Source organism: Cyanistes caeruleus, chromosome 3, assembly GCF_971803275.1.
Source record: "Cyanistes caeruleus chromosome 3, bCyaCae1.hap1.1, whole genome shotgun sequence".
Taxonomy (NCBI): Eukaryota; Metazoa; Chordata; class Aves; order Passeriformes; family Paridae; genus Cyanistes; species Cyanistes caeruleus.
The window spans coordinates 7,832,068-7,850,872 of NC_141703.1; the positions used below are offsets into that span (position 1 = coordinate 7,832,068).

The 18,805-nt window shown below is 40.0% G+C and overlaps 1 protein-coding gene across 1 annotated transcript in view; it reads left to right on the forward strand.

Annotated features, from left to right (window-relative positions):
- The first annotated feature begins 2,200 nt into the window (after positions 1-2,200).
- Positions 2,201-18,805, forward strand: part of MED14 (mediator complex subunit 14) — a 34,868-nt gene continuing 18,263 nt past the window's right edge. The window contains exons 1-12 of the mRNA XM_023923368.2: positions 2,201-2,400; positions 3,737-3,763; positions 8,127-8,232; positions 8,838-9,011; positions 9,434-9,563; positions 11,266-11,394; positions 11,759-11,866; positions 12,707-12,839; positions 13,400-13,550; positions 16,102-16,213; positions 16,824-16,949; positions 17,759-17,837. Coding sequence (XP_023779136.2) covers positions 2,225-2,400; positions 3,737-3,763; positions 8,127-8,232; positions 8,838-9,011; positions 9,434-9,563; positions 11,266-11,394; positions 11,759-11,866; positions 12,707-12,839; positions 13,400-13,550; positions 16,102-16,213; positions 16,824-16,949; positions 17,759-17,837 — 1,451 coding nt within the window. The 5' untranslated portion in view covers positions 2,201-2,224. The remainder of the gene's footprint in view (positions 2,401-3,736; positions 3,764-8,126; positions 8,233-8,837; positions 9,012-9,433; positions 9,564-11,265; positions 11,395-11,758; positions 11,867-12,706; positions 12,840-13,399; positions 13,551-16,101; positions 16,214-16,823; positions 16,950-17,758; positions 17,838-18,805) is intronic.

Consider the following 18,805-nt stretch of genomic DNA (forward strand, 5'->3'; position numbering starts at 1 on the left):
AAAACATACATTTGGAAAAAAAATCTTTGAAGTGGGTAGACAAGAATTTAAAATATATTAAGCCAATAGCTTATATCACAATATGATCCAGAGAGTATCTATTATTCTATTCTTTATAAACCCTTTATAGATTAATTTATATGAATGGAACAAATATTTCTTCCATCTGTATTGAAAAAAAACCCTTCTCAACTAATCCAAAAAAATTTAAAAACAAACAAACCCCACCCCCCACCCCCCCCCCCCCAAAAAAAAAGTTGGTTATAAACAAATTTTAGTGATTTTAGGAGTAAAAAATTCCCAGCTGACAGTCATCATCCAGCTCACAGGTTCATCTTACTGTGACTGAATTAGCCCACAAACCTGACATGGCTCACAGCTGCAGCAATACTGCCCTTCCTACCTGGATGGGTTATTGCTTTTGTTATTATAATTAAACTGATTACACACTTCTCAGGTTGAAAAAGGTTTCCTTTAATATTTAACTTTCCTGGAAAGATATGTATAAGAGGAGAGGTTTTTTAAAGTCTTCATTTTATACAAAACAAATAAGACCTCTTATTCTTTTTATTAAACTTGGAGGAGTTTGGGTATTTATTGTGCTTATTTCAGGGATTTCTTTGTAACCATAAGGCAAGAATTTATGATTTAACACTTGACTGAATCATGACACAAAACACCCAGGATTTATAGTTTCCTTACACAGTTCCCTTTGGTAACCAGTACACAACACATCAATCTTCAGTTGTTTACAGATGTCCCCTCTCCCTCCCTTCAGAGGTGTCAGTTGATCTGTAAGGCAGAAATATGAAAAATTCCAAATGCTTTGTGTCTATCCCTGAATCCCACTGGGTGCTCTGCCACTCATGGCTCCCTTTTCTCTCTTTAACAATGACCTCAAAGGACAATGTTCCACTAGTGCTTCTCATTTGGATACTCCTCTCGAATGTCCTGCATTTCCTGAGTCGTTAGGAAGGGATTGGCCAGCCTGAGGTCCAACAGAGCCCCCTGTTCCTTGACAGCCCCAAGAACCACACCAAAGCACTTTGGAGGTGCCAAGTCTATAATCTGGTTCTCCTTCACTCTGGATTTCAGTAACATGAGCAGATACAGGGACAGGGACGTGATCCTGCCCCTCTGCTGAGCCCTGTGAGGATCTCCTGGAGTGCTGTGTCCAGCTCGGGGCTCCTCAGGACAGGAGAGACACGGAGCTCCTGGAGCAGATCCAGCAGAGGGTGACAGAAGATGGAGGGACTGGAGCATCTCAGTGAGGAAAGGCTGAGGGAGCTGGGCCTGTTCAGCCTCGAGAAGAGAGGGCTGAGAGGGGCCCTCATGCCTGTGTGTCAGTGTCTGCAGGGAGGGGACAGGGGATGGAGCAGGCTCTGCTCCGTGGGGCCATGGGACAAGAGGAATGGGCAGATGGATGTACAGAGGATCCACCTGAACATGAGGAAGAATTTCTTTCCTTTGCAGTGACCAAGCACTGGAACTGATTGTCCAGAGAAGGTGTGGAGTCACCCTCACTGGAGATATTCCAGAACGGCCTGGACACAATCCTGTGCCATGTGTGTTCTGGGATGACCCTGCTTGAGCAGGGAGGTGGCATCAGATGGCACACTGTGGTCCCTTCCATCCTGACCCATCCCGGGATCCAGCAGTCCCGTGGCACAACGGCAGCGCCATCCCCGTGTCTCGTGTGTGTCTCTGCGTCCCGCCTGTGCCCCGTGTGTCCCCTTGTCCCGCCTGCGTCCCCCTTGTGTCCCCCTGCCTCTGCCTGTGTCCCTGTGTCCCCCTGTCCCTGTGTCCCCCTGTCTCTGCCTGTGTCCCCCTGTCTCTGCCTGTGTCCCCCTGTCCCCCTGTCCCTGCCCGTGTCCCCCTATCCCTGTGTCCCCCTGTCCCTGTGTCCCCCTGTCCCTGTGTCCCCCTATCCCTGTGTCCCCCTGTCCCTGTGTCCCCCTGTCCCTGCCCGTGTCCCCCCGGTCCCGCTGCCCCCGCCCCGCCCGCACTTCCCGGAAAGGCTCCCCGTTCGCTTCCGGTTCCGTGCCCCATCATGGCGGCGGCCCCTGCGCCCGGCGGGCTCTGAGCGCTGCGGAGCCGCCCCGCTCCCGCCGCCCCTTCCCCGCTCCGTCCGTGCGGGGCGAGCCGGGCGCGGTGCCGGCGCCGCCGGGAGCCGTTCCCGGGCTGCCGCGCGGCTCCTGCCCGGGGCCGAGGCGCCGCCGCCGCCATGGCGCCGGTGCAGCTGGAGAGCGCCCAGCTGGTGCCGGCCGGCCCCGCGTCAGCCCCGGCCCCGCCGGCCCCCGGCGCCGTGACAGCCGCCGCCAGCCCCGGCTATCGCCTCAGCACCCTCATCGAGTTCCTCCTGCACCGCACCTACGCCGAGCTCACCGTGCTGGCCGACCTGTGAGTGCCGCAGATCTCTCCGTGCCCGGCTGGCGGTGCCGCCTCGCAGCATCCCGGGAGGATGCGGAGGCCTCGCCAGGGATCTGTCCCGGAGCTCCTCCGGGGCTGCAGTGGGGGGAGGTGGTCGCGCTTTCCCATTCATAAAATGCTTTGGGTTGGAAGGGACCGTAGAGATCACCCAATTCCAAGCCTGCCGTGGGCAGGGACACCTTCCCCAGGACCAGGTTGCTCAGAGTCCCATCCAACCTGGCCCTGAAGACTTCCAGGGATGGGGCATCCACAGCTTCTCTGGGCAACCTGTGCCAGGGCCTCACCAGCCACACAGGGAAGAATTTTTTCCTGATATCTAACCCAAACTCTTTTTCCATTTGAACACATTCCCCGTTGTCCTGCTGTTGTAAATACCCTTGTCCATTCTCCCACACGGGGAGATGCCTGTGCATGCAGGTTGGTCTCTGCATCAGTCTGTGTCCAGGGGCACAGCAAAAGCTACTGAGTGATCTATCATAAACAGAGAAAATGACTGTGGGAACTGAGAGCACCTGCAGATTGGCTGCTTAAATGCTTAAGTTTGCCCCCAAGTTACTGCCAGAAAACCCCAACTGTAGTGCTGGTACTGATATCAAAATATGTGAAACTGGAGTGTCTGAAACTGAGATATTTTCAGATGCTGCAACTCCTTGACTTACCTCTGTAGTCTTTAAAATACCACTTGATTATTTTTGGGAAATAAGTTATTTACATTTGCTTAACGATCTGTGCCGATGTTGTTGCGTTTGAAGTGGCAAAACAAAGGGATTGTTTTGGGCCAAGAAAAATTTTCATGAAAGCACTTGGATTCTGAATAAACCTGTTTCCCTCTTACTTTGTTTAACCATAGGGGTTCTTGTGGGGAAGCTGTGTGTTTCAAGAAGTGACATACAGAGCAAATGGGAAAAGATAGGTACTCTTGTACAGTGCCATGTCTGGTAAAGATGCAAACACAAGTTTGCCTCATGTGAGTTGAAGAATATTCAAACTCTGGAAGGGGCAAGGAATTTTAGAGTTTTAGTTTGCTTTGAAAAAACTTCCAAAATATCAGTCAAGAAGTCCTTCCTGTATGTTTATGGCTTGTGTAGAATAATTGATCTCAGCAGCCTTCATCAAACTTTTCAGTTAATTTGACCAGTTCCAGTTTGCCTGGTACAGAGTAGTGACAGGTAACCCATGGTACTATTTTTTATATACTTCGTAGTTGTGTAGAAGTTCCTGTAACTGAAGGTGGCCAACAAAATTTCTAGTTGTCTGGAATATATATAATACATCTTTTTTTTTTTTCCCCTCTTCTTTCATATAGATTACCAAGAAAGACTGATATGGAAAGGTGAGTTATAACCTCATAGATAAGAGAATCTGTAACACATGTTAAAATATAGAACTTGTTTTGGATGTTAATATACTGTTGTTTAAATAAAATCTTTTTCACATAATTTTAGATTTGATGCAAGAAAATAAGCTTTGTCTGTCTTGCTGTCCCTACATAGTTTCAAGATTTCTCTCAGCATCAGTGACAATATTGGGTTTTGTTGGTGTTTGGGTTTACAGTTTTTTGGGCTTTTTTTTGTTGCTGTTATAGTAGGTGAACTCTGTCAAGGGTGTTTTTCTCTTCATGAATCTTGAAGCAATGAACTAACAGTAAAGCTGATGTGAAAGGCAATTAGAGAATTTAAATAGATTCTAGTTAGTGTGATAAAGGAATGTTTTGTTCAGAAGTAACAGTTCAACAATGACAACAAGGTAAAAACCTCTTTTCTGCATTTTTCCTTGTTACCTGGTCTTTCTTATCATGAACGCTGTTTTCTGCTCCTGTTCTATGTGGTTTTGTAGTGTGAAAATTATTAGAGAGCAAACGTAAGAGACCAGAACAGTACAGTGCTGAGATGAAAAAAATCCATTTACTTTTCTATTTCTCTTAATAAATGTTATGAAACTTGTCAGAATATTGTTCCCTTTATTTGTGTTGACATATGAATTGACTTAAATTTCTTTAGAGAGATATAGGAGCTATGATATTCCTAAGAATCTTAATTAAGAATTCTGTGTACCAGGATGATCATTAATTGTTATCTCAAACCTTCCAAAACTCTCATAACATGTGGAATTAATCTCATTTTCATGGAATCATAACCTGGAATGATTAACTGTACCCCTTTTCCTTCTTAATAGTATTTTATTAAGAGAAACAGTATGGGTTTTGATTTGGTTTAGTTTGGGTTTTTAATTATCACAGTATTTACTGAAGAAATTACTTCAAACTTGGGACCAGAGCTCCCTTGTATTCGTGGGCAGGCTTTTCCCATGTAGACATTTAGCATTTCTAGATGAAGTTGGATTCTACTTTTTTTGGCACATGGGTGTGGGGCAACAACTTAAATCATAATGGATTAGAGAAAATAAAATAAGACAGCCTTCAATATACAAAGAATGTCCTATGACTGAAATTGTCTTGAAATTAAATGTTCATATCCTTCTTAGCTTTGACTTACAATTCCTCTTGGTGAAATGGATTTCCAGCTCTTGGAGGAGCTTATGTGTAGGAATGTGGCTTAATTATCCATATTTTCTCTAGCTTTGAGATTCTAATGGATTCAGTAGTTGGGCTTCAAGCTCTGTTTCTTGGAGCTAGAGCCTGGTGACATGGCACATATACTTTGATGAAGATGTGATGGTGTTATCCTCTAAAAAATTCACATAAAATATAAGTTCTGTGCTACAATGCCTGCTTAAAAGATGCTGGGATAAGAAAAACTGATTAGAAATTAATCATCATACTATAATACAGTGGGTTTTTTTCAGGATCATTTATTAGTTATCAATTGTAGGAATAAATAACTCTTAGAATAAAGTGGTTGGATTAAAAAAAACATTAGTGCTGTGGTGGAAAATTAATATTGCTGAGTTGTGGGGGAAATCCAGGGGCTTTCTTCTTGGTAATGGAGATTGGGTTTTGCACAGTATGCTTATCTTTTTCTGGGTGACCTACTTTAGTCTTTGACCACATCATTGTTTCTTTGTTTTCCTCATGTCTAACTAGTTTTTCACTGGTTTAGTTTGTAGCTGTTGTACCTTGGCTTTCTGCACTCCTGAAAAGTGTCTGGGTTCATCTTCCCTACAATACCCCTTTAGATACTTGAAGATGTCAGTAGGATCTTGCCACAGCCTTTTCTTCTTAAGCAGGAGCAAATTCGGCTTCCTCAGCCCATCCTTGTATTCCACATGTTTCCTGCAAATGTAAATCCATCTTCTGATCTCCCCTTGATCACAGAGCAGTTCATTCTGTAGAAGGCAATTTGTTTATCAGGGATGATTTGCCCTTGGCAAATTTCTGATATTGTTTCCAGGCTAATTTCATGCTTGGTATTTATCAGGACGTAGCTTAGAGAAAGATTTGTCCTATGAAATTTTTTCGTAATTGAACTTAGGCCAAGTGACCTACAGTTCCCAAGATCCTCCTTTGCCTACTTGAAGAAGGACACGGTGTTTGCCTTTTTGCTGTCATCGTGACCTTTGATCACTCTAGGTTTTGGGAATGATAGAGAGCAACTTTAGAGTGGCATGGATCAGCTCCCGCAGATTCCTTGGATGCAGCCCATCTACTCCAATGGACTTTTGTATGCCAAGCTTCCTTAAGTGGTCCTTAACTTGATTTAATTTGCTGTAGCTAATGCTCTACTCCCCAGACTCAGACATTAGTCTGAAGAATCTTAGAGATCCAAACTTAGCAGTGAAGATCAAGGGTAAAAAATGCACTGAGCAACATGGTTGTTTTAAAGATTTTTTTGTTTCTTGTTTTGTAAATAAACTCTTTCCTGAGGTTTCATCTTCCTTGAATATTTATTTTTGTGTAGTCCAGTATGTACCTATAGTGAAAGACAATGCACGAAATTTGAAAGCCTTTATGTTTTATTAGAGAAGTACATTCCCATTGCAGTTGTCATTCAGGGATGATGATGGTGGTTCTGAAAGTAGGGTTTTGTCAAATCAAAGTAACAAGTCTTCTCTAACTTCATTTAAGTGGTATAAATGGAACAGCTACCAGAATACTCTGTCTAGAGTCAATTATATTTGACTAAAAAATATTTGTCAATTATTTTCATTATTAAATTGTTGTGCTTTTTGTGGGCTGTTTTTTAAAATTTATTTTCAGTCACAGAACATCAATTTGAATTTTTCCTGCTGTCATGCTGCTTTTACCATAGATGTTTGACATAACTACTGGATTTTAGCAACTTCTAGGTGGAGTTTGTCTGAGAGATTACTGGCTTTCTAATGTCTTATGCAAGTCATCTTTCAAATCTCAAAGTTTTCCTGAATCTTTCTAAATTCTCAACATCTTGTTTTCATAGTGTGGTTACTGTTAGAGCAGTGTGTGCATATAGCAGCTTGTCCACCACTTGAAATCTTAATATCAGGCTGAATGCCATTCCAAAACATGTGCTCTAGAACACAGAGAAATTACTGGCTTAATGCCCAAGTTCTTGGATGAGGTTCATGTAATGGAAGAAACAGGACCAGATGGTATTAGTTGTGCTTCTGGCCTTACATGTTCATCTCCTACAAGCAGATTATGGTTTACTTGCACAAAAGAGTTAATCTCATTATACCAGCACTCTCAGCAGAATCAGACTCTTTCTGTGTTAGGAATTTGTGTTTTACAGATTGGGATCAGAAGGACATGCAGCTTCTGTTTGGTAGAGGCCAATATCTTATGCACTAATTAATGTTGTTTTTGTCCAAACGCTTCTGTTACTTTAGAAAACCATAGCAGGAAAACAGCTTAGGTTTGGGTTTTTTTCCAAACTAAGTAGAAAACCATGGTGAAATTAGTAAATTGAGCACATAGGAAGGGAGGAAAACCTCCATAAACTGTTGATGAAGTGGTATTTCAGAGTGTATTATATTACAGATCTGCACTGTAGATCTTTATGTCTCATCTGATGCATCTGCACTGTAGATCTGTAATAATGCATGAAAATCTGCCAGTGCCCCTCTTGCATTCTCATTTACAAAAAATAGCTCTGAAGACATGCAGACATACACTCCTTCATTTTGACTGTCTTGTACAAAAGTGGTGGGAAGACTATTGAGAATCAGTAAGTTCTTACCTTAATTTCTTTGCAAGGCGGGAATGGAAAACAAAATTAAAGGATGGGGGTTTTGTGGTCTTCCCCACCACCACTCTGTTTCCATATTGTAACATACTGTGTAATGATATTGTAAAATGCTAGAATGATACTTTGTTTAGTATTTTATTTATTTACTTATAGTGAGTATATGAGTGCAATGTTGCTGTCATGTCATATAATCCTCGGGTATGTTGCCTACTTTAAACTTAATTTTAAGCCTTGGGGAAATCCTATAAAAGGTGTAAAGTTAATTTAGCTGAGCTCAGTATGGAATTGTTTCTCTTACAGTCAGTGATTAATTACTATGAATATGCTTTTTGTTTCCCCAGACAGTCATGATTTGTTAGAATCCATGTATGTTGTTAAGTATTCACAACAAAGACTTTTTTCCCCATGCTCTTAATCAAACAAGCCACATATAACTACTGATGCCTGCATTAATACAATTAGAAGTTATCATTACAGCTTTTTAATTTTTTTTTTTAATTGGCACACAGTTAAATTACAGCTTTATTATATATCTGAGCACTGGCTTAATACACATTTATTTTTTTTTTCCAGAAAAATAGAGATAGTTCAGTTTGCAAGTCGCACTCGTCAGCTGTTTGTTCGTTTGTTAGCCTTGGTCAAGTGGGCTAATAATGCTGGGAAGGTGGAAAAGTGTGCGGTAAGTTAGAGTCTGGCCTGAAACAGCCTCTGAGGGATATGGGATATTGCTGCACCCTGACTTCTTTTTACTACAGAAATTGAAAAAACAAATATTCCTGTTTAGAAATTGTATAATCTTTTTTTTTTTTTTTTTTTTTTAACACTTCATGTTCCCAAAAACTCATCAGTGGCATGAAAGGAAAGACTTGTCTGCACATAGTTTCAGGAAGGATTTGGGTTAAGATAACAGGACAGGGAAGATGGTGATCTGAGTGTGTTAGTTCTTATTATCACTTTCATCCTGGATAAATAAGAATAAAGTCCAGAATGTTGCAGAAAAACAAGCCCCTACTGATTACAAACAAGTATGGTTGCATTCCAGTAGCAATCAGCAGATAAGGAGCTGTGAGGCTGTACAGATCCCCCACAGCATCAGGAATGTCATGTGGATTTTAAGTGTCCTTGCATGTGAATGTAAGAAATGGCCAGAATATTCATTCTTTCTTTGTTTTGTAAATGCAGTTACTTGAATTGGAAGTGACAGATAAAATAAATATAAAGAGACATTGATTTGTGCATTTTTTTGATTTGCCTTTTCTTTTTTAAACTCCTTGTTCTCTACAGATGATATCAAGTTTCTTAGATCAGCAAGCAATCCTGTTTGTGGACACTGCTGATAGACTGGCATCGCTGGCTCGAGATGCTTTGGTTCATGCTCGGCTGCCCAGCTTTGCCATCCCATATGCAATTGATGTTCTGACAACTGGATCCTATCCTCGGCTGCCCACCTGCATTAGGGTAAATAACTGCCCTGTCTGGGGGGTGTGAGAATCCCCTGTACAGCCTCAAATGCACGGTAATCAAACTAATTGTCTGTGTGCAGGTGGAACTGTAGCTCAGTACAGGCCTAGTGCCAAGTCTGCAGTGTCAGTTTCTCATGCAGAACACTTCCTGTTTGAACAAGTTACGCTTTCCCAGTAAAGCATTCCCTCCATTTATTTAGTTCTGCCAAATTTAGCGATTTTATTCAGTGGTCAGTCTTGGCTAAAATGTAATCAGCTAGAAAGCAAATCTGAGTTGTAATATATAAAACTTCACTGGACCATGGCCTGTAGTATTTATGTTTTCAGACTTCTGGTCTGGTTGGTTTTCACAATTGCTGCTATCAACCTGTTATACGTGTTTGAGATGCGTAGACTTGTCTGTGTTTATTTTAACAGGATAAAATAATCCCTCCTGACCCAATAACAAAGAGTGAGAAGCAAACCACACTTCATCAGCTAAACCAGATCCTTCGCCATCGACTCGTGACTACAGATCTCCCTCCACAGCTGGCAAATCTTACAGTTGGTAAGAACTGGAATTACTTTTTGAAGGATCCATTCTTGCAGGCTGATTTAAAATAGTTGTTTTAATGCTAAAGTGAAGCTAAATGGTAGCTTAATTGAGACCATTAAGGATGCTTCATCTCTTAAGACTGGAACCCTATCTCTGTATGACATCAAAATACGTAGTTTTTTTCCCTGTTTGAAAAATGAGAGCACTGATAAAATTGCTGAAATATTATTTATTTTCAAGAAGGAATCTTGTCCAGGTAATGCCAAAATGTTTTAGACATTGTCTTGCTCTTTCAGCAAATGTTTTGTGAAGCAGTCTTTGGGCTACTTTGTCTTAATTGAATTTTAAAATTAGTTAAACTGTTAGGTCTTTCTGCAGAAGCTCTTTGAACCTGAGTTTAAACAAATGACTCCATTTTGCTTTTTTAAGCTGTTTTGATATTCATGTTCAGGCACAGAGTTTGTTCATATTTATGCATGCCTTTTGTTCAGTGGCTCACCGCAGTGCCAGATCTCTTAAACTGTTCTGAGATACTTGTTTTCATTTAGCCCAAGTAGTGGTAAACATTAAGAAAACCTTTAATATAGGAAGGATAGCTATAAACTGGACTAGGTTATTGCAGAGTCATAGAGAATATGGTGGGAATGGACCTAGTCTATGCTTTTAACCAAGACAAGGTTAGCCATTTGTAAAGCATTCCCCACAGACCTAGATCAAAGATGCTTTTGGAGAATCTTAGTGCTGCTTTTCTCTAGTCCCTCTGTGCTTGCAGTATCAGTATTAGAGGTATTTTTGTCTATCAGAAGTATATATGAGTGATAATTTGTCTGAACTCTTAAGAGTTTTCAGTTAGCTAAACATTTCAATGACTATTATTTTCTATTTTGGAGTGTGGTTTGTTTTAAGAGTATGTCTGGGGTGCTCTTGAAAATGAAACTTCCTGAGCTAAATGGTTAAAATTTTTGCAGGAATATTTCTAAATGTCTTTAATTGTAAAGGCATATGACATAGTTTGTTAAATGATTGAGAAGGTTGACCTGCTTGTCAGAGTAAGGACTTGTACTTACTTGTTTGCTCTGTCTCATTCTTTTTATGACCTTGCTTGCATAGTTTTAAAGTCCTTGCTCCCAGTTCTTGAAACAGATAGTAGTTCTCACAGAGATGTGAGGATGTACATGTCAATTAGAAAAATAATGTGTGTAAACTTTGCTTGTTGTGTGTATATAAATTCTGCAAAAGATTACCTTCCTCACGTGAAAATGGATTTATAATATTCTAATATTAAATAAATGCTTTGCAGTGAGATGTGTTTTCAGGGCTACATTTCAGCCTGGGCTGAGATCCATGTTCTGAATGTCATTTGAATATTGCTGAAAGCATTCATTGTTAGTAGTAGCAAAGAATAGGAATATTTCAGCCAGATGTTTTGTTTGTCAGGCTGGTAGCTCTGTGTTACGCTGTATTACAGAAGTGCAAATGTTAACAAGTTATCAGATTTAACAAGTTAACTTCAGGACAGTTTGTACATCTTTCTATGCTGCTTATTGACATTGTGTCTGTTGCAGACTGTAAAATGTTCCCAGTTGCATGGAAACAAGCAACAGAGCAGAAATGATAGGGAAGTAATCCATTATGAGTGCCAGGAGCTACCACACTGTTATTTTTTAGGCACCTTAGGAGACTCAGTGAAATAAAGTATTCTTGTCTTCCTTAGCCAATGGCCGTGTGAAGTTCCGAGTTGAGGGTGAGTTTGAAGCCACCTTGACAGTGATGGGTGATGACCCTGACATCCCCTGGCGCCTTCTCAAGCTGGAAATTTTGGTTGAAGACAAGGAAACTGGTGGTAAAGAAAAAAATCAAACCTTTACACTTTGTTTTTAACATGATATTTGTCTCTGAAACTGTGTAAGTCTGTTTTTTTGCTGGGTTTCCTCCATATCACCACTTAAGAGAATGAAGTTATATGTACTTGTCCTGTGTTGACCTTGCTTTATAGGCTTCTAATATACAGTGACAGTGTAGTAAAATGACTTGACATTTCCAGAGTAAACCAAGAATTTTGTTATTTTGTTGTAAGATCTATGGAAATCTATGGAAATTGCCCAATACAGTTGTATTTTTTTTATTTTTAATTTATCAATTTACTGAATTATTTTAAATGCCTACTTTCTTGATGGCTAATGTGACTTATTTTTCATATGCTAAAGATGGTCGAGCCTTGGTTCACAGCATGCAGATCAACTTCATCCATCAGTTGGTCCAGTCCCGGCTGTTTGCTGATGAAAAGCCCCTTCAGGACATGTACAACTGCTTGCGTATCCTTCTGAAAGGGACTTCTGAATTAGGTGTTTAATGTAGCCTTGCTCTTAGTAGCTGGAAGTCAGGAAAGATAGATTCCCTGCTAAGCTTGGGGGAAATGTCTGGACATGCAGTTATGGTGGCCTTGAAGTAAATGATGGTCTTGGAAGCAGTAATTCTCAGGTGTCTGCATGTCAAATTTAATGCTGCATACTAAATCAGCAAAGCTGAGAATGAGGTATTCAAGGCAGCAGGTTGTGTGGTAAGCCAGTGCAGCGGCAGCAGCAAATTTTGGGGGTGAAATACAGAGCTGACTTGGAAGTTCTGAGAGCTGGCAGTTCTTGCTCCCAAGAACTGCAGTAAAGTGCAGTTGATGAGGGTGTATTAACGCCATTGTATCTGTGTGAATAACGAGAGGAGATACAGGGTGTGCAGTGATTTTCCACTTGCAAAGGGCAGATTGTTAGACAATGCAAAATGGATTTCAGTGAATTTCTTTCTGCAAAAAGAGTAATTTTTTTGGGGTGACTGTGGGAGATAAGGGTGAGTGGAATTTCTTTGTTAGTAATCATCTTTTCAGTAAAAGATGATGACAACTAGAAATCTGTAAAACAGGGCTGTGACGCTCCTGTCTTAACAACCTGTCCTAGTTTAGAGTTTATAAAACCACAGAAAATCCCTTTGAGAAATATTTGGTGCTGTTTATATGTCTTTATCTCTGGATTAGGACGTTAGTGTGTTTTCAGACAGCATCTTGTGACTTAGATGACAAAGGGAGGGATGTGGTATACAGAAACAGGTTTATATAGTGTACAGGCTTCCTGGACATCTTGTATTTTCTTAGCTCTGTGCATTAGACTCCTTCTGCCTGGCTCTTCAGCTGGAAGTCTTGCATTCACAAACACTAATGCTGATCCGAGAGCGCTGGGGTGACCTTGTGCAAGTGGAGCGGTACCATGCAGGGAAATGTCTCTCACTCTCTGTTTGGAAGTAAGTTCATTTCAAAAGGACTGTTAACAAGCAATAAATGAAATAACAGGAGGGATTATATTTTCCAAGCTTGAACCATAATTCTCAGAATTGTACTTTCTTTTTGATGTGAGACTCCTAAATTCTTGTAATTAGGTACCTACATGTGTTGTGTGACTTGCAAAGTAATGTATGTTAATGTACAGAGGAGCATTGGATGCAGTTACAAATGAGTTTATCTAAGATATCTTTTTATTTAGATATCTGAGATAACTAAAAACTGATTAGATCTCTGTCAGACTTCTGCTGTATTTATTGCTTGATTTGCACTGGATAACATATTAAAAAGCAATCCAAGTACACTTCTGATTGTGTTAAATTTGCAGTCATCTGAAATTCTTCATGTAGTTACAGTTTGCCAACAGTTCTGCTATAAAATGTCATGTAAAACAAATGCCTTTTTCAGTTGAGCTGACACAATGTTGTTTTTAACCAGAACGCACAGAATCAAGGTTTAGCTACTGAAAAACATATTTTCTGTTCTTCCAGATGCGTGGTTTAATTATTCTATTTATTTTAAGTCAACAGGTACTTGGCAGGAAAACAGGGACTGCATCTGTCCATAAGGTCACTATAAAAATTGATGAAACTGATGTCTCGAAACCCTTGCAAATATCTCATGAGCCTCCACTTCCTGCCTGTGATTCCAAATTGATGGAAAGAGCCATGAAGGTAAACGTTTGCTTTGCAGGAGGCATCTAATTTTGTGCATAGAAAACTCAAGTGCTTTACTCTGTCAGTTTGTTCCACTTTGATTCTATTTAAAGAGCTGTTTCTAAGATTTCTAGTAGGTATTTACTGTAGGTTGTGTAGTGTTTATGTGGGGGACCTCAAATTGTTGTTACAAATTATTGGCCTTGACTTAATCTTAAAAATTGTACCTACTTCACTTCACAAGTGCTTTATACCACTTATGAGAGAGAATGCTCTGGCTGGGGGGAAACAACAGCAACGTGTCAGTTATTGTTAGGGCTTGGCCTGAAATGCTTTATAGAGAGACAGTTCTTCCCTTTCCTGTCTTGGAGCTACTCTGAAAATCAGCTTTCCCTTGTTGCTGGAGTTGGCTACCCAGCAGTGCTATCCACTTCAAAAAATCTTACATTGTGATTTGGAAATCTTGTGCTGAAGAGCTCATGTGGCATGTTTGTTACAAGTGTTAGGTGAAGCTTAGTTTTACATTACCACTAACCAGATTATATCATGTGGCCTACTTGAATGTTCAAATTCCTGTATTTTACAGGTGGAATTGTTGCAATGATCCAAAATGAGTAGCTGCAGTAAGCTTCCTACTTGGATCATGCTTCACTGGGGGTAATTCTAGATCTTGGTAAAAGATATTTAAGAAAAACTGCATTCTGGGTATTATAATAAATCGTCTGTAAGTCCCTCAGCAAATGTGTGTATATCACTGGGATACATCAGGATGTCTGTTTGTCATTATTGCTTTCAATATTTGGGTTTAGGAGAGCTAGGAAACTGGAGTGAATGGTGTAGTCTTCACACTTTCAGTACAGTTTTTCCACAGGGAAAAGCTCCCCGGCTAAGATCTTCTGTCTGTCTCACAGAACTTTCTCCTGATGGTAGCCTCCACCCCCTGTACATACTTAGTGTTTCAGCCTCTTGGCCCATCATGCTACCACTGCTGACAGATAAGTCTGTATAGTGAATATCAAGAACTACCAAGGTTTCACCTACAGAGGGATGTGGGAAACCTAGTGTAGCATGGTAGCCTTCTACTCTATTTCTAGAGTAGGAATTCTGCTGTTAGTTTAGTAATATATAATACATTTACTTATTTAATAGCCTAAATTAGTATATTTAGGCTACTAAATATAGAGTTGATTTAGTGAAGGTGCTGTATTTATGTATAAATCCAAGAAATGGCTCTTTATCTACAACATCTGCTGAAGATCCGCTGGAGCTGACACAGTTTAAGATCACTGAATGAAGTCTGCAGCCTGTCGATTAAGATATGAGGCCACTGTAAATTTGAGATGTATCAAAGTTAATGCTGCCCCACTTTATGAGGACTTGCTCTGAGCTTAAAAAATTATCAGCTGTGGTAAATACAGTGTTGTTGTAGTGTTTGAATAATGATCTCAGCTATAATGACGTAGGTGGCACACTGGGTTTCTGTTTGTTTAAGATACTGTATAAAACTGGCACAAACAAACATGTTTGTCTGAGCAGGTTGTTCTGCATTAACCTACTGAAAATTGGATGGAGCTATAGAACATGTAGTCACTTCTAAGTGAGGAAGATTTAACCCATTGCAGTTGCTGAGGTGAAATACTGTAGTGTATGGATAAAGACTTAATTGTTAAGGCCTTGGAAAGCTTGTGTTTAGGGGAAGGTCATTCTGGTATGCAAAAGCTTGCACTGAATATAGTATAATTCTGTGGTGTATGAACCTCTTCTGCATTTATCTCGTATACTAGAATAAAATTTGAGTTTAATTCAGCTTGAACAGTTTTCAAAGCAGTGTGAGGTTACCTAGAAAAAAGGTTTTGCTGTAATCTGGAGCTTTGCTTATGCAAAATATGCAAATAATGTGACTGGAATGTGAATGAATGTGAATTCAAATGCTTTAATTTAGATTGTACAAGTAAGTTGCAGTGAATATAAGTGGTGGCATGAGCTTCAGCACTGGCAGTGCAACAGAATGTAGATGCAAGCCCCTAGATAATTTTGGGTTCAGTAGGGTTGGCCGTACTCAGTGTCAGTCACTGCATTGTTACCCTGTTAGCAGGACTTAAACTTGCTGGATTTCATGTTACAGCTGCATGTGTGTTTGTGTGGAGGCAATCATATCCTATTGAAGTGTTGTTTTGGGGTGTTTTGTGTTTAGGGTCTTTTTCCTTTAGCATAAGTTGGTTACCAATGGCTGAGAAAAAAAGCTAAGCTGAAAATGGACCAGCCTTGATCCAGAACAAGTAGGTCTGCACAGGGAGTGGTAACAGCATAATTTGTGAAATGTCTTTTACACCTTCTTCTAATCTTAGCTCAAAACTCCTCCCACTGCCTGCTGCACAGAATCTCATGGTAGCTTGTTGTATTTTATAGTGCTCCAAATACTCAAGTTAATAGTTAATGTGACTCACCACTGTTCCAAGCAAATTATTTCTGAAGTGATTGTTTCATTAAGTACCTTTGTTCCAGTGTGCTAATGCAGAAAATCTACACATCAAATATGAGCTTACTCAAGTATTGTTCTTTTTTACAGATTGACCACCTATCAATAGAAAAACTCCTAATAGACAGTGTCCATGCAAGATCTCATCAAAAACTCCAGGAGCTGAAAGCCATTCTTAAGAGCTACAATGTTAATGACAATTGTATGTGTTTTCTATTGAGGTTTTTCAAGTTCATTTCCACTTGTATATAGGGATGGTTTCCTTCTCTCTTGATGTTTCTTGTTTTCATTAATTTAAATTGAAAAGTAAAGGGAAATGTGTTCAAAATTAACAAAACTTAGCTTTGAATTATTCTGCATTGATAATTGTAAAATACCTGTATGTCTAAATGCAGTGTAATAATGAAGCTGGAAGAACACTGTAGTCTGGCTTGAAGGGTTAAAATTTGCCTACTGTAAAATTGTTTGTATTCAGAATTGAAAGCAAATCTTTCACTGTTTTGAACTAGTTTTGGATGAGACTTTCCTTAAACTGCTGTTGAAACTTTTGGGATGTAGATTGATAATTATGAAGCAATGAGTTAAAAGATAGTTGAGGTTTAATAATCTTCAGATTGGGTCTGCCTTTTCTCATTGGTTTGTAATTGTTTTCACAGAAAAATAATATTCAGTTTCTTCTCTATGTCAACACTATAATAATGTACAAGTGAAGTTTGTTTCTCTAAAAACATACAGGTTTTTGATTATAATTGGCTACATTTTAAAATAGACTTGAATTTTGGCTGAAATTATTAACACCATTTTTTGTTTAGCATTCATTGAGACGGCTCTCCCAACTCTTGTAATCCCAATTTTGGAACCGTGTGGTCGATCAGAGTGCCTGCATGTATTTGTTGATCTCCACTCTGGAATGTTCCAGCTAATGCTGTATGGTGTTGGTAAGTAAGCACAAAACCTGGAGGTATTTCATATCTTGCAAGAATCCTGCGCTATGAGGTAATTTTGTGGGAACAATTCTGTTAGATCTGCAAAGTTTTGTGAGCAAATGAACCCCACACTTGGGTAATCATCTAGGTATTGGAGTTTGAGGAATAGAAAAGAGGATATTAGTGCTTAAGTGTCACAGTTCAGTTAAGATTATTTTAAGAGTACAACAGAGTAAATTATTGTTGGGAGTCAATGGAATGCATGTTCTTTATGACTCATGATTCCTGGCTTGCTCTGTTAATGGATGGGGTCATTTCACATGGACCTGAGTGAGAATTGTATTATGTGACCTTATACATCTTGAATTACTTCTGTTCAAGTCTTAACTTCAGATTTCTCATTGCCTAAGAAAAGAAAGTAAGTTATTTTAGTTTATTTGGTTAATAACATCCTGCTGTGGTCTTACAAGCATTATGGATCATCTGTTGATACACGGGACAATTACAAGTTGCACCAGAAGTTTCATCTCAATATGAGAAAGGGATTCTTTACAGAGAGCTCAAACAATCCTTAGAACAACCCTCTGCGAGTTCTGGTGGAGTTTGAACCACTGGGAGATGTTCAAGATGTTCAAGTTAGATAATCTCATCTGTGTTCCCTTTCCCACAAAAGGTTGGATCAGGTGATCCTTCAAGGTCCCCTTTGAAGCTCGAACCTGGACTGTTATATGATTAATTAGATGAGATTCTTCCAGTGAAAGTTTGAAGGTTTGTTTGAAGGGCTGGTGCTAAGACCATTCACCCACCTGATGTTCTTGCAGATCAACTGACACTCGATGACATAGAGAAGTCTGTTAATGATGATATGAAGCGAATCATTCCTTGGCTTCAGCAGCTCAAGTAAGTGACTTGAACAATTCGCTTGGTTTGCATGGAATGAATCACCGAGTTTGTATTCTGGATGAGGACACTTGCATTTTACCACAGTAGGGGTTATACTTTCTCACTGTTGTAAGGAACCTTCAGTATTTGCCATCTCCTCTAAGCAGTGAAGGGAAGTCCTGTGTTACTTGTTCCATAGTCCTGCTTTAATTTTGCCCCTTACACGTAGCCTCATGCTTTGCTATATGCATTCTTTGCATGAAGTCTTTTCCCTTTTAAGTAGCAGACCACTTGCTTCCTGAGAATCTCTTTTTCTGCTCGTGTTCATTGTCTGTGTCCTTTATTCCACTCTGTTTCTTGATTCTCAACAAGAATGATCTCACTTCTCACAATACAGAGGAAAAACCAGGAAGTGGCCTAGGATGATTTAAATAATACCTGTTTATATTCTAGCACTTCAGCCCTTGCTGGTTTAAGCCTCTAATCATCCTTCTGTAAAGCCGTGAGATTTAAGCACAAGATACATTTGGCTACCATAAGAGATTGTAGCAAATAATACAAACACCTTTTTCATCTGCATGAGAACTGAGTTCTACCTGCCCTGTCGTTTTGGAAATTCCCAGTGCTCTGAGTTAATTGCAGGGTGAAATCTCTATTTGAGGAATTCTGCTTCTAAAAGAAGCTTGATGATGCGTGAAGCACTGGCACCCTGGAGAAACTAATCAACCTCCCTTTGTTATAAATAATGTACTTGAGATAATGGCTTGGGTAGTGCTGCAGTTTCTGAGGAAGCTCAGCAGTCCACAGAATGTCTTTTAGAACAACGGTATCTGACATGTATCTGTGAGAATAAATGTGGTGTGTTGTGATGGAGAGATAGTGAGCAGCCACACTTTCCACTGCTGTTGTCAGTGAGAGTTTAATCGAGTACCCAAGCCATGCATTTCTGAGCCCCTTTCAAGCCTAGCTAGTCTCCCTGGCCTTGC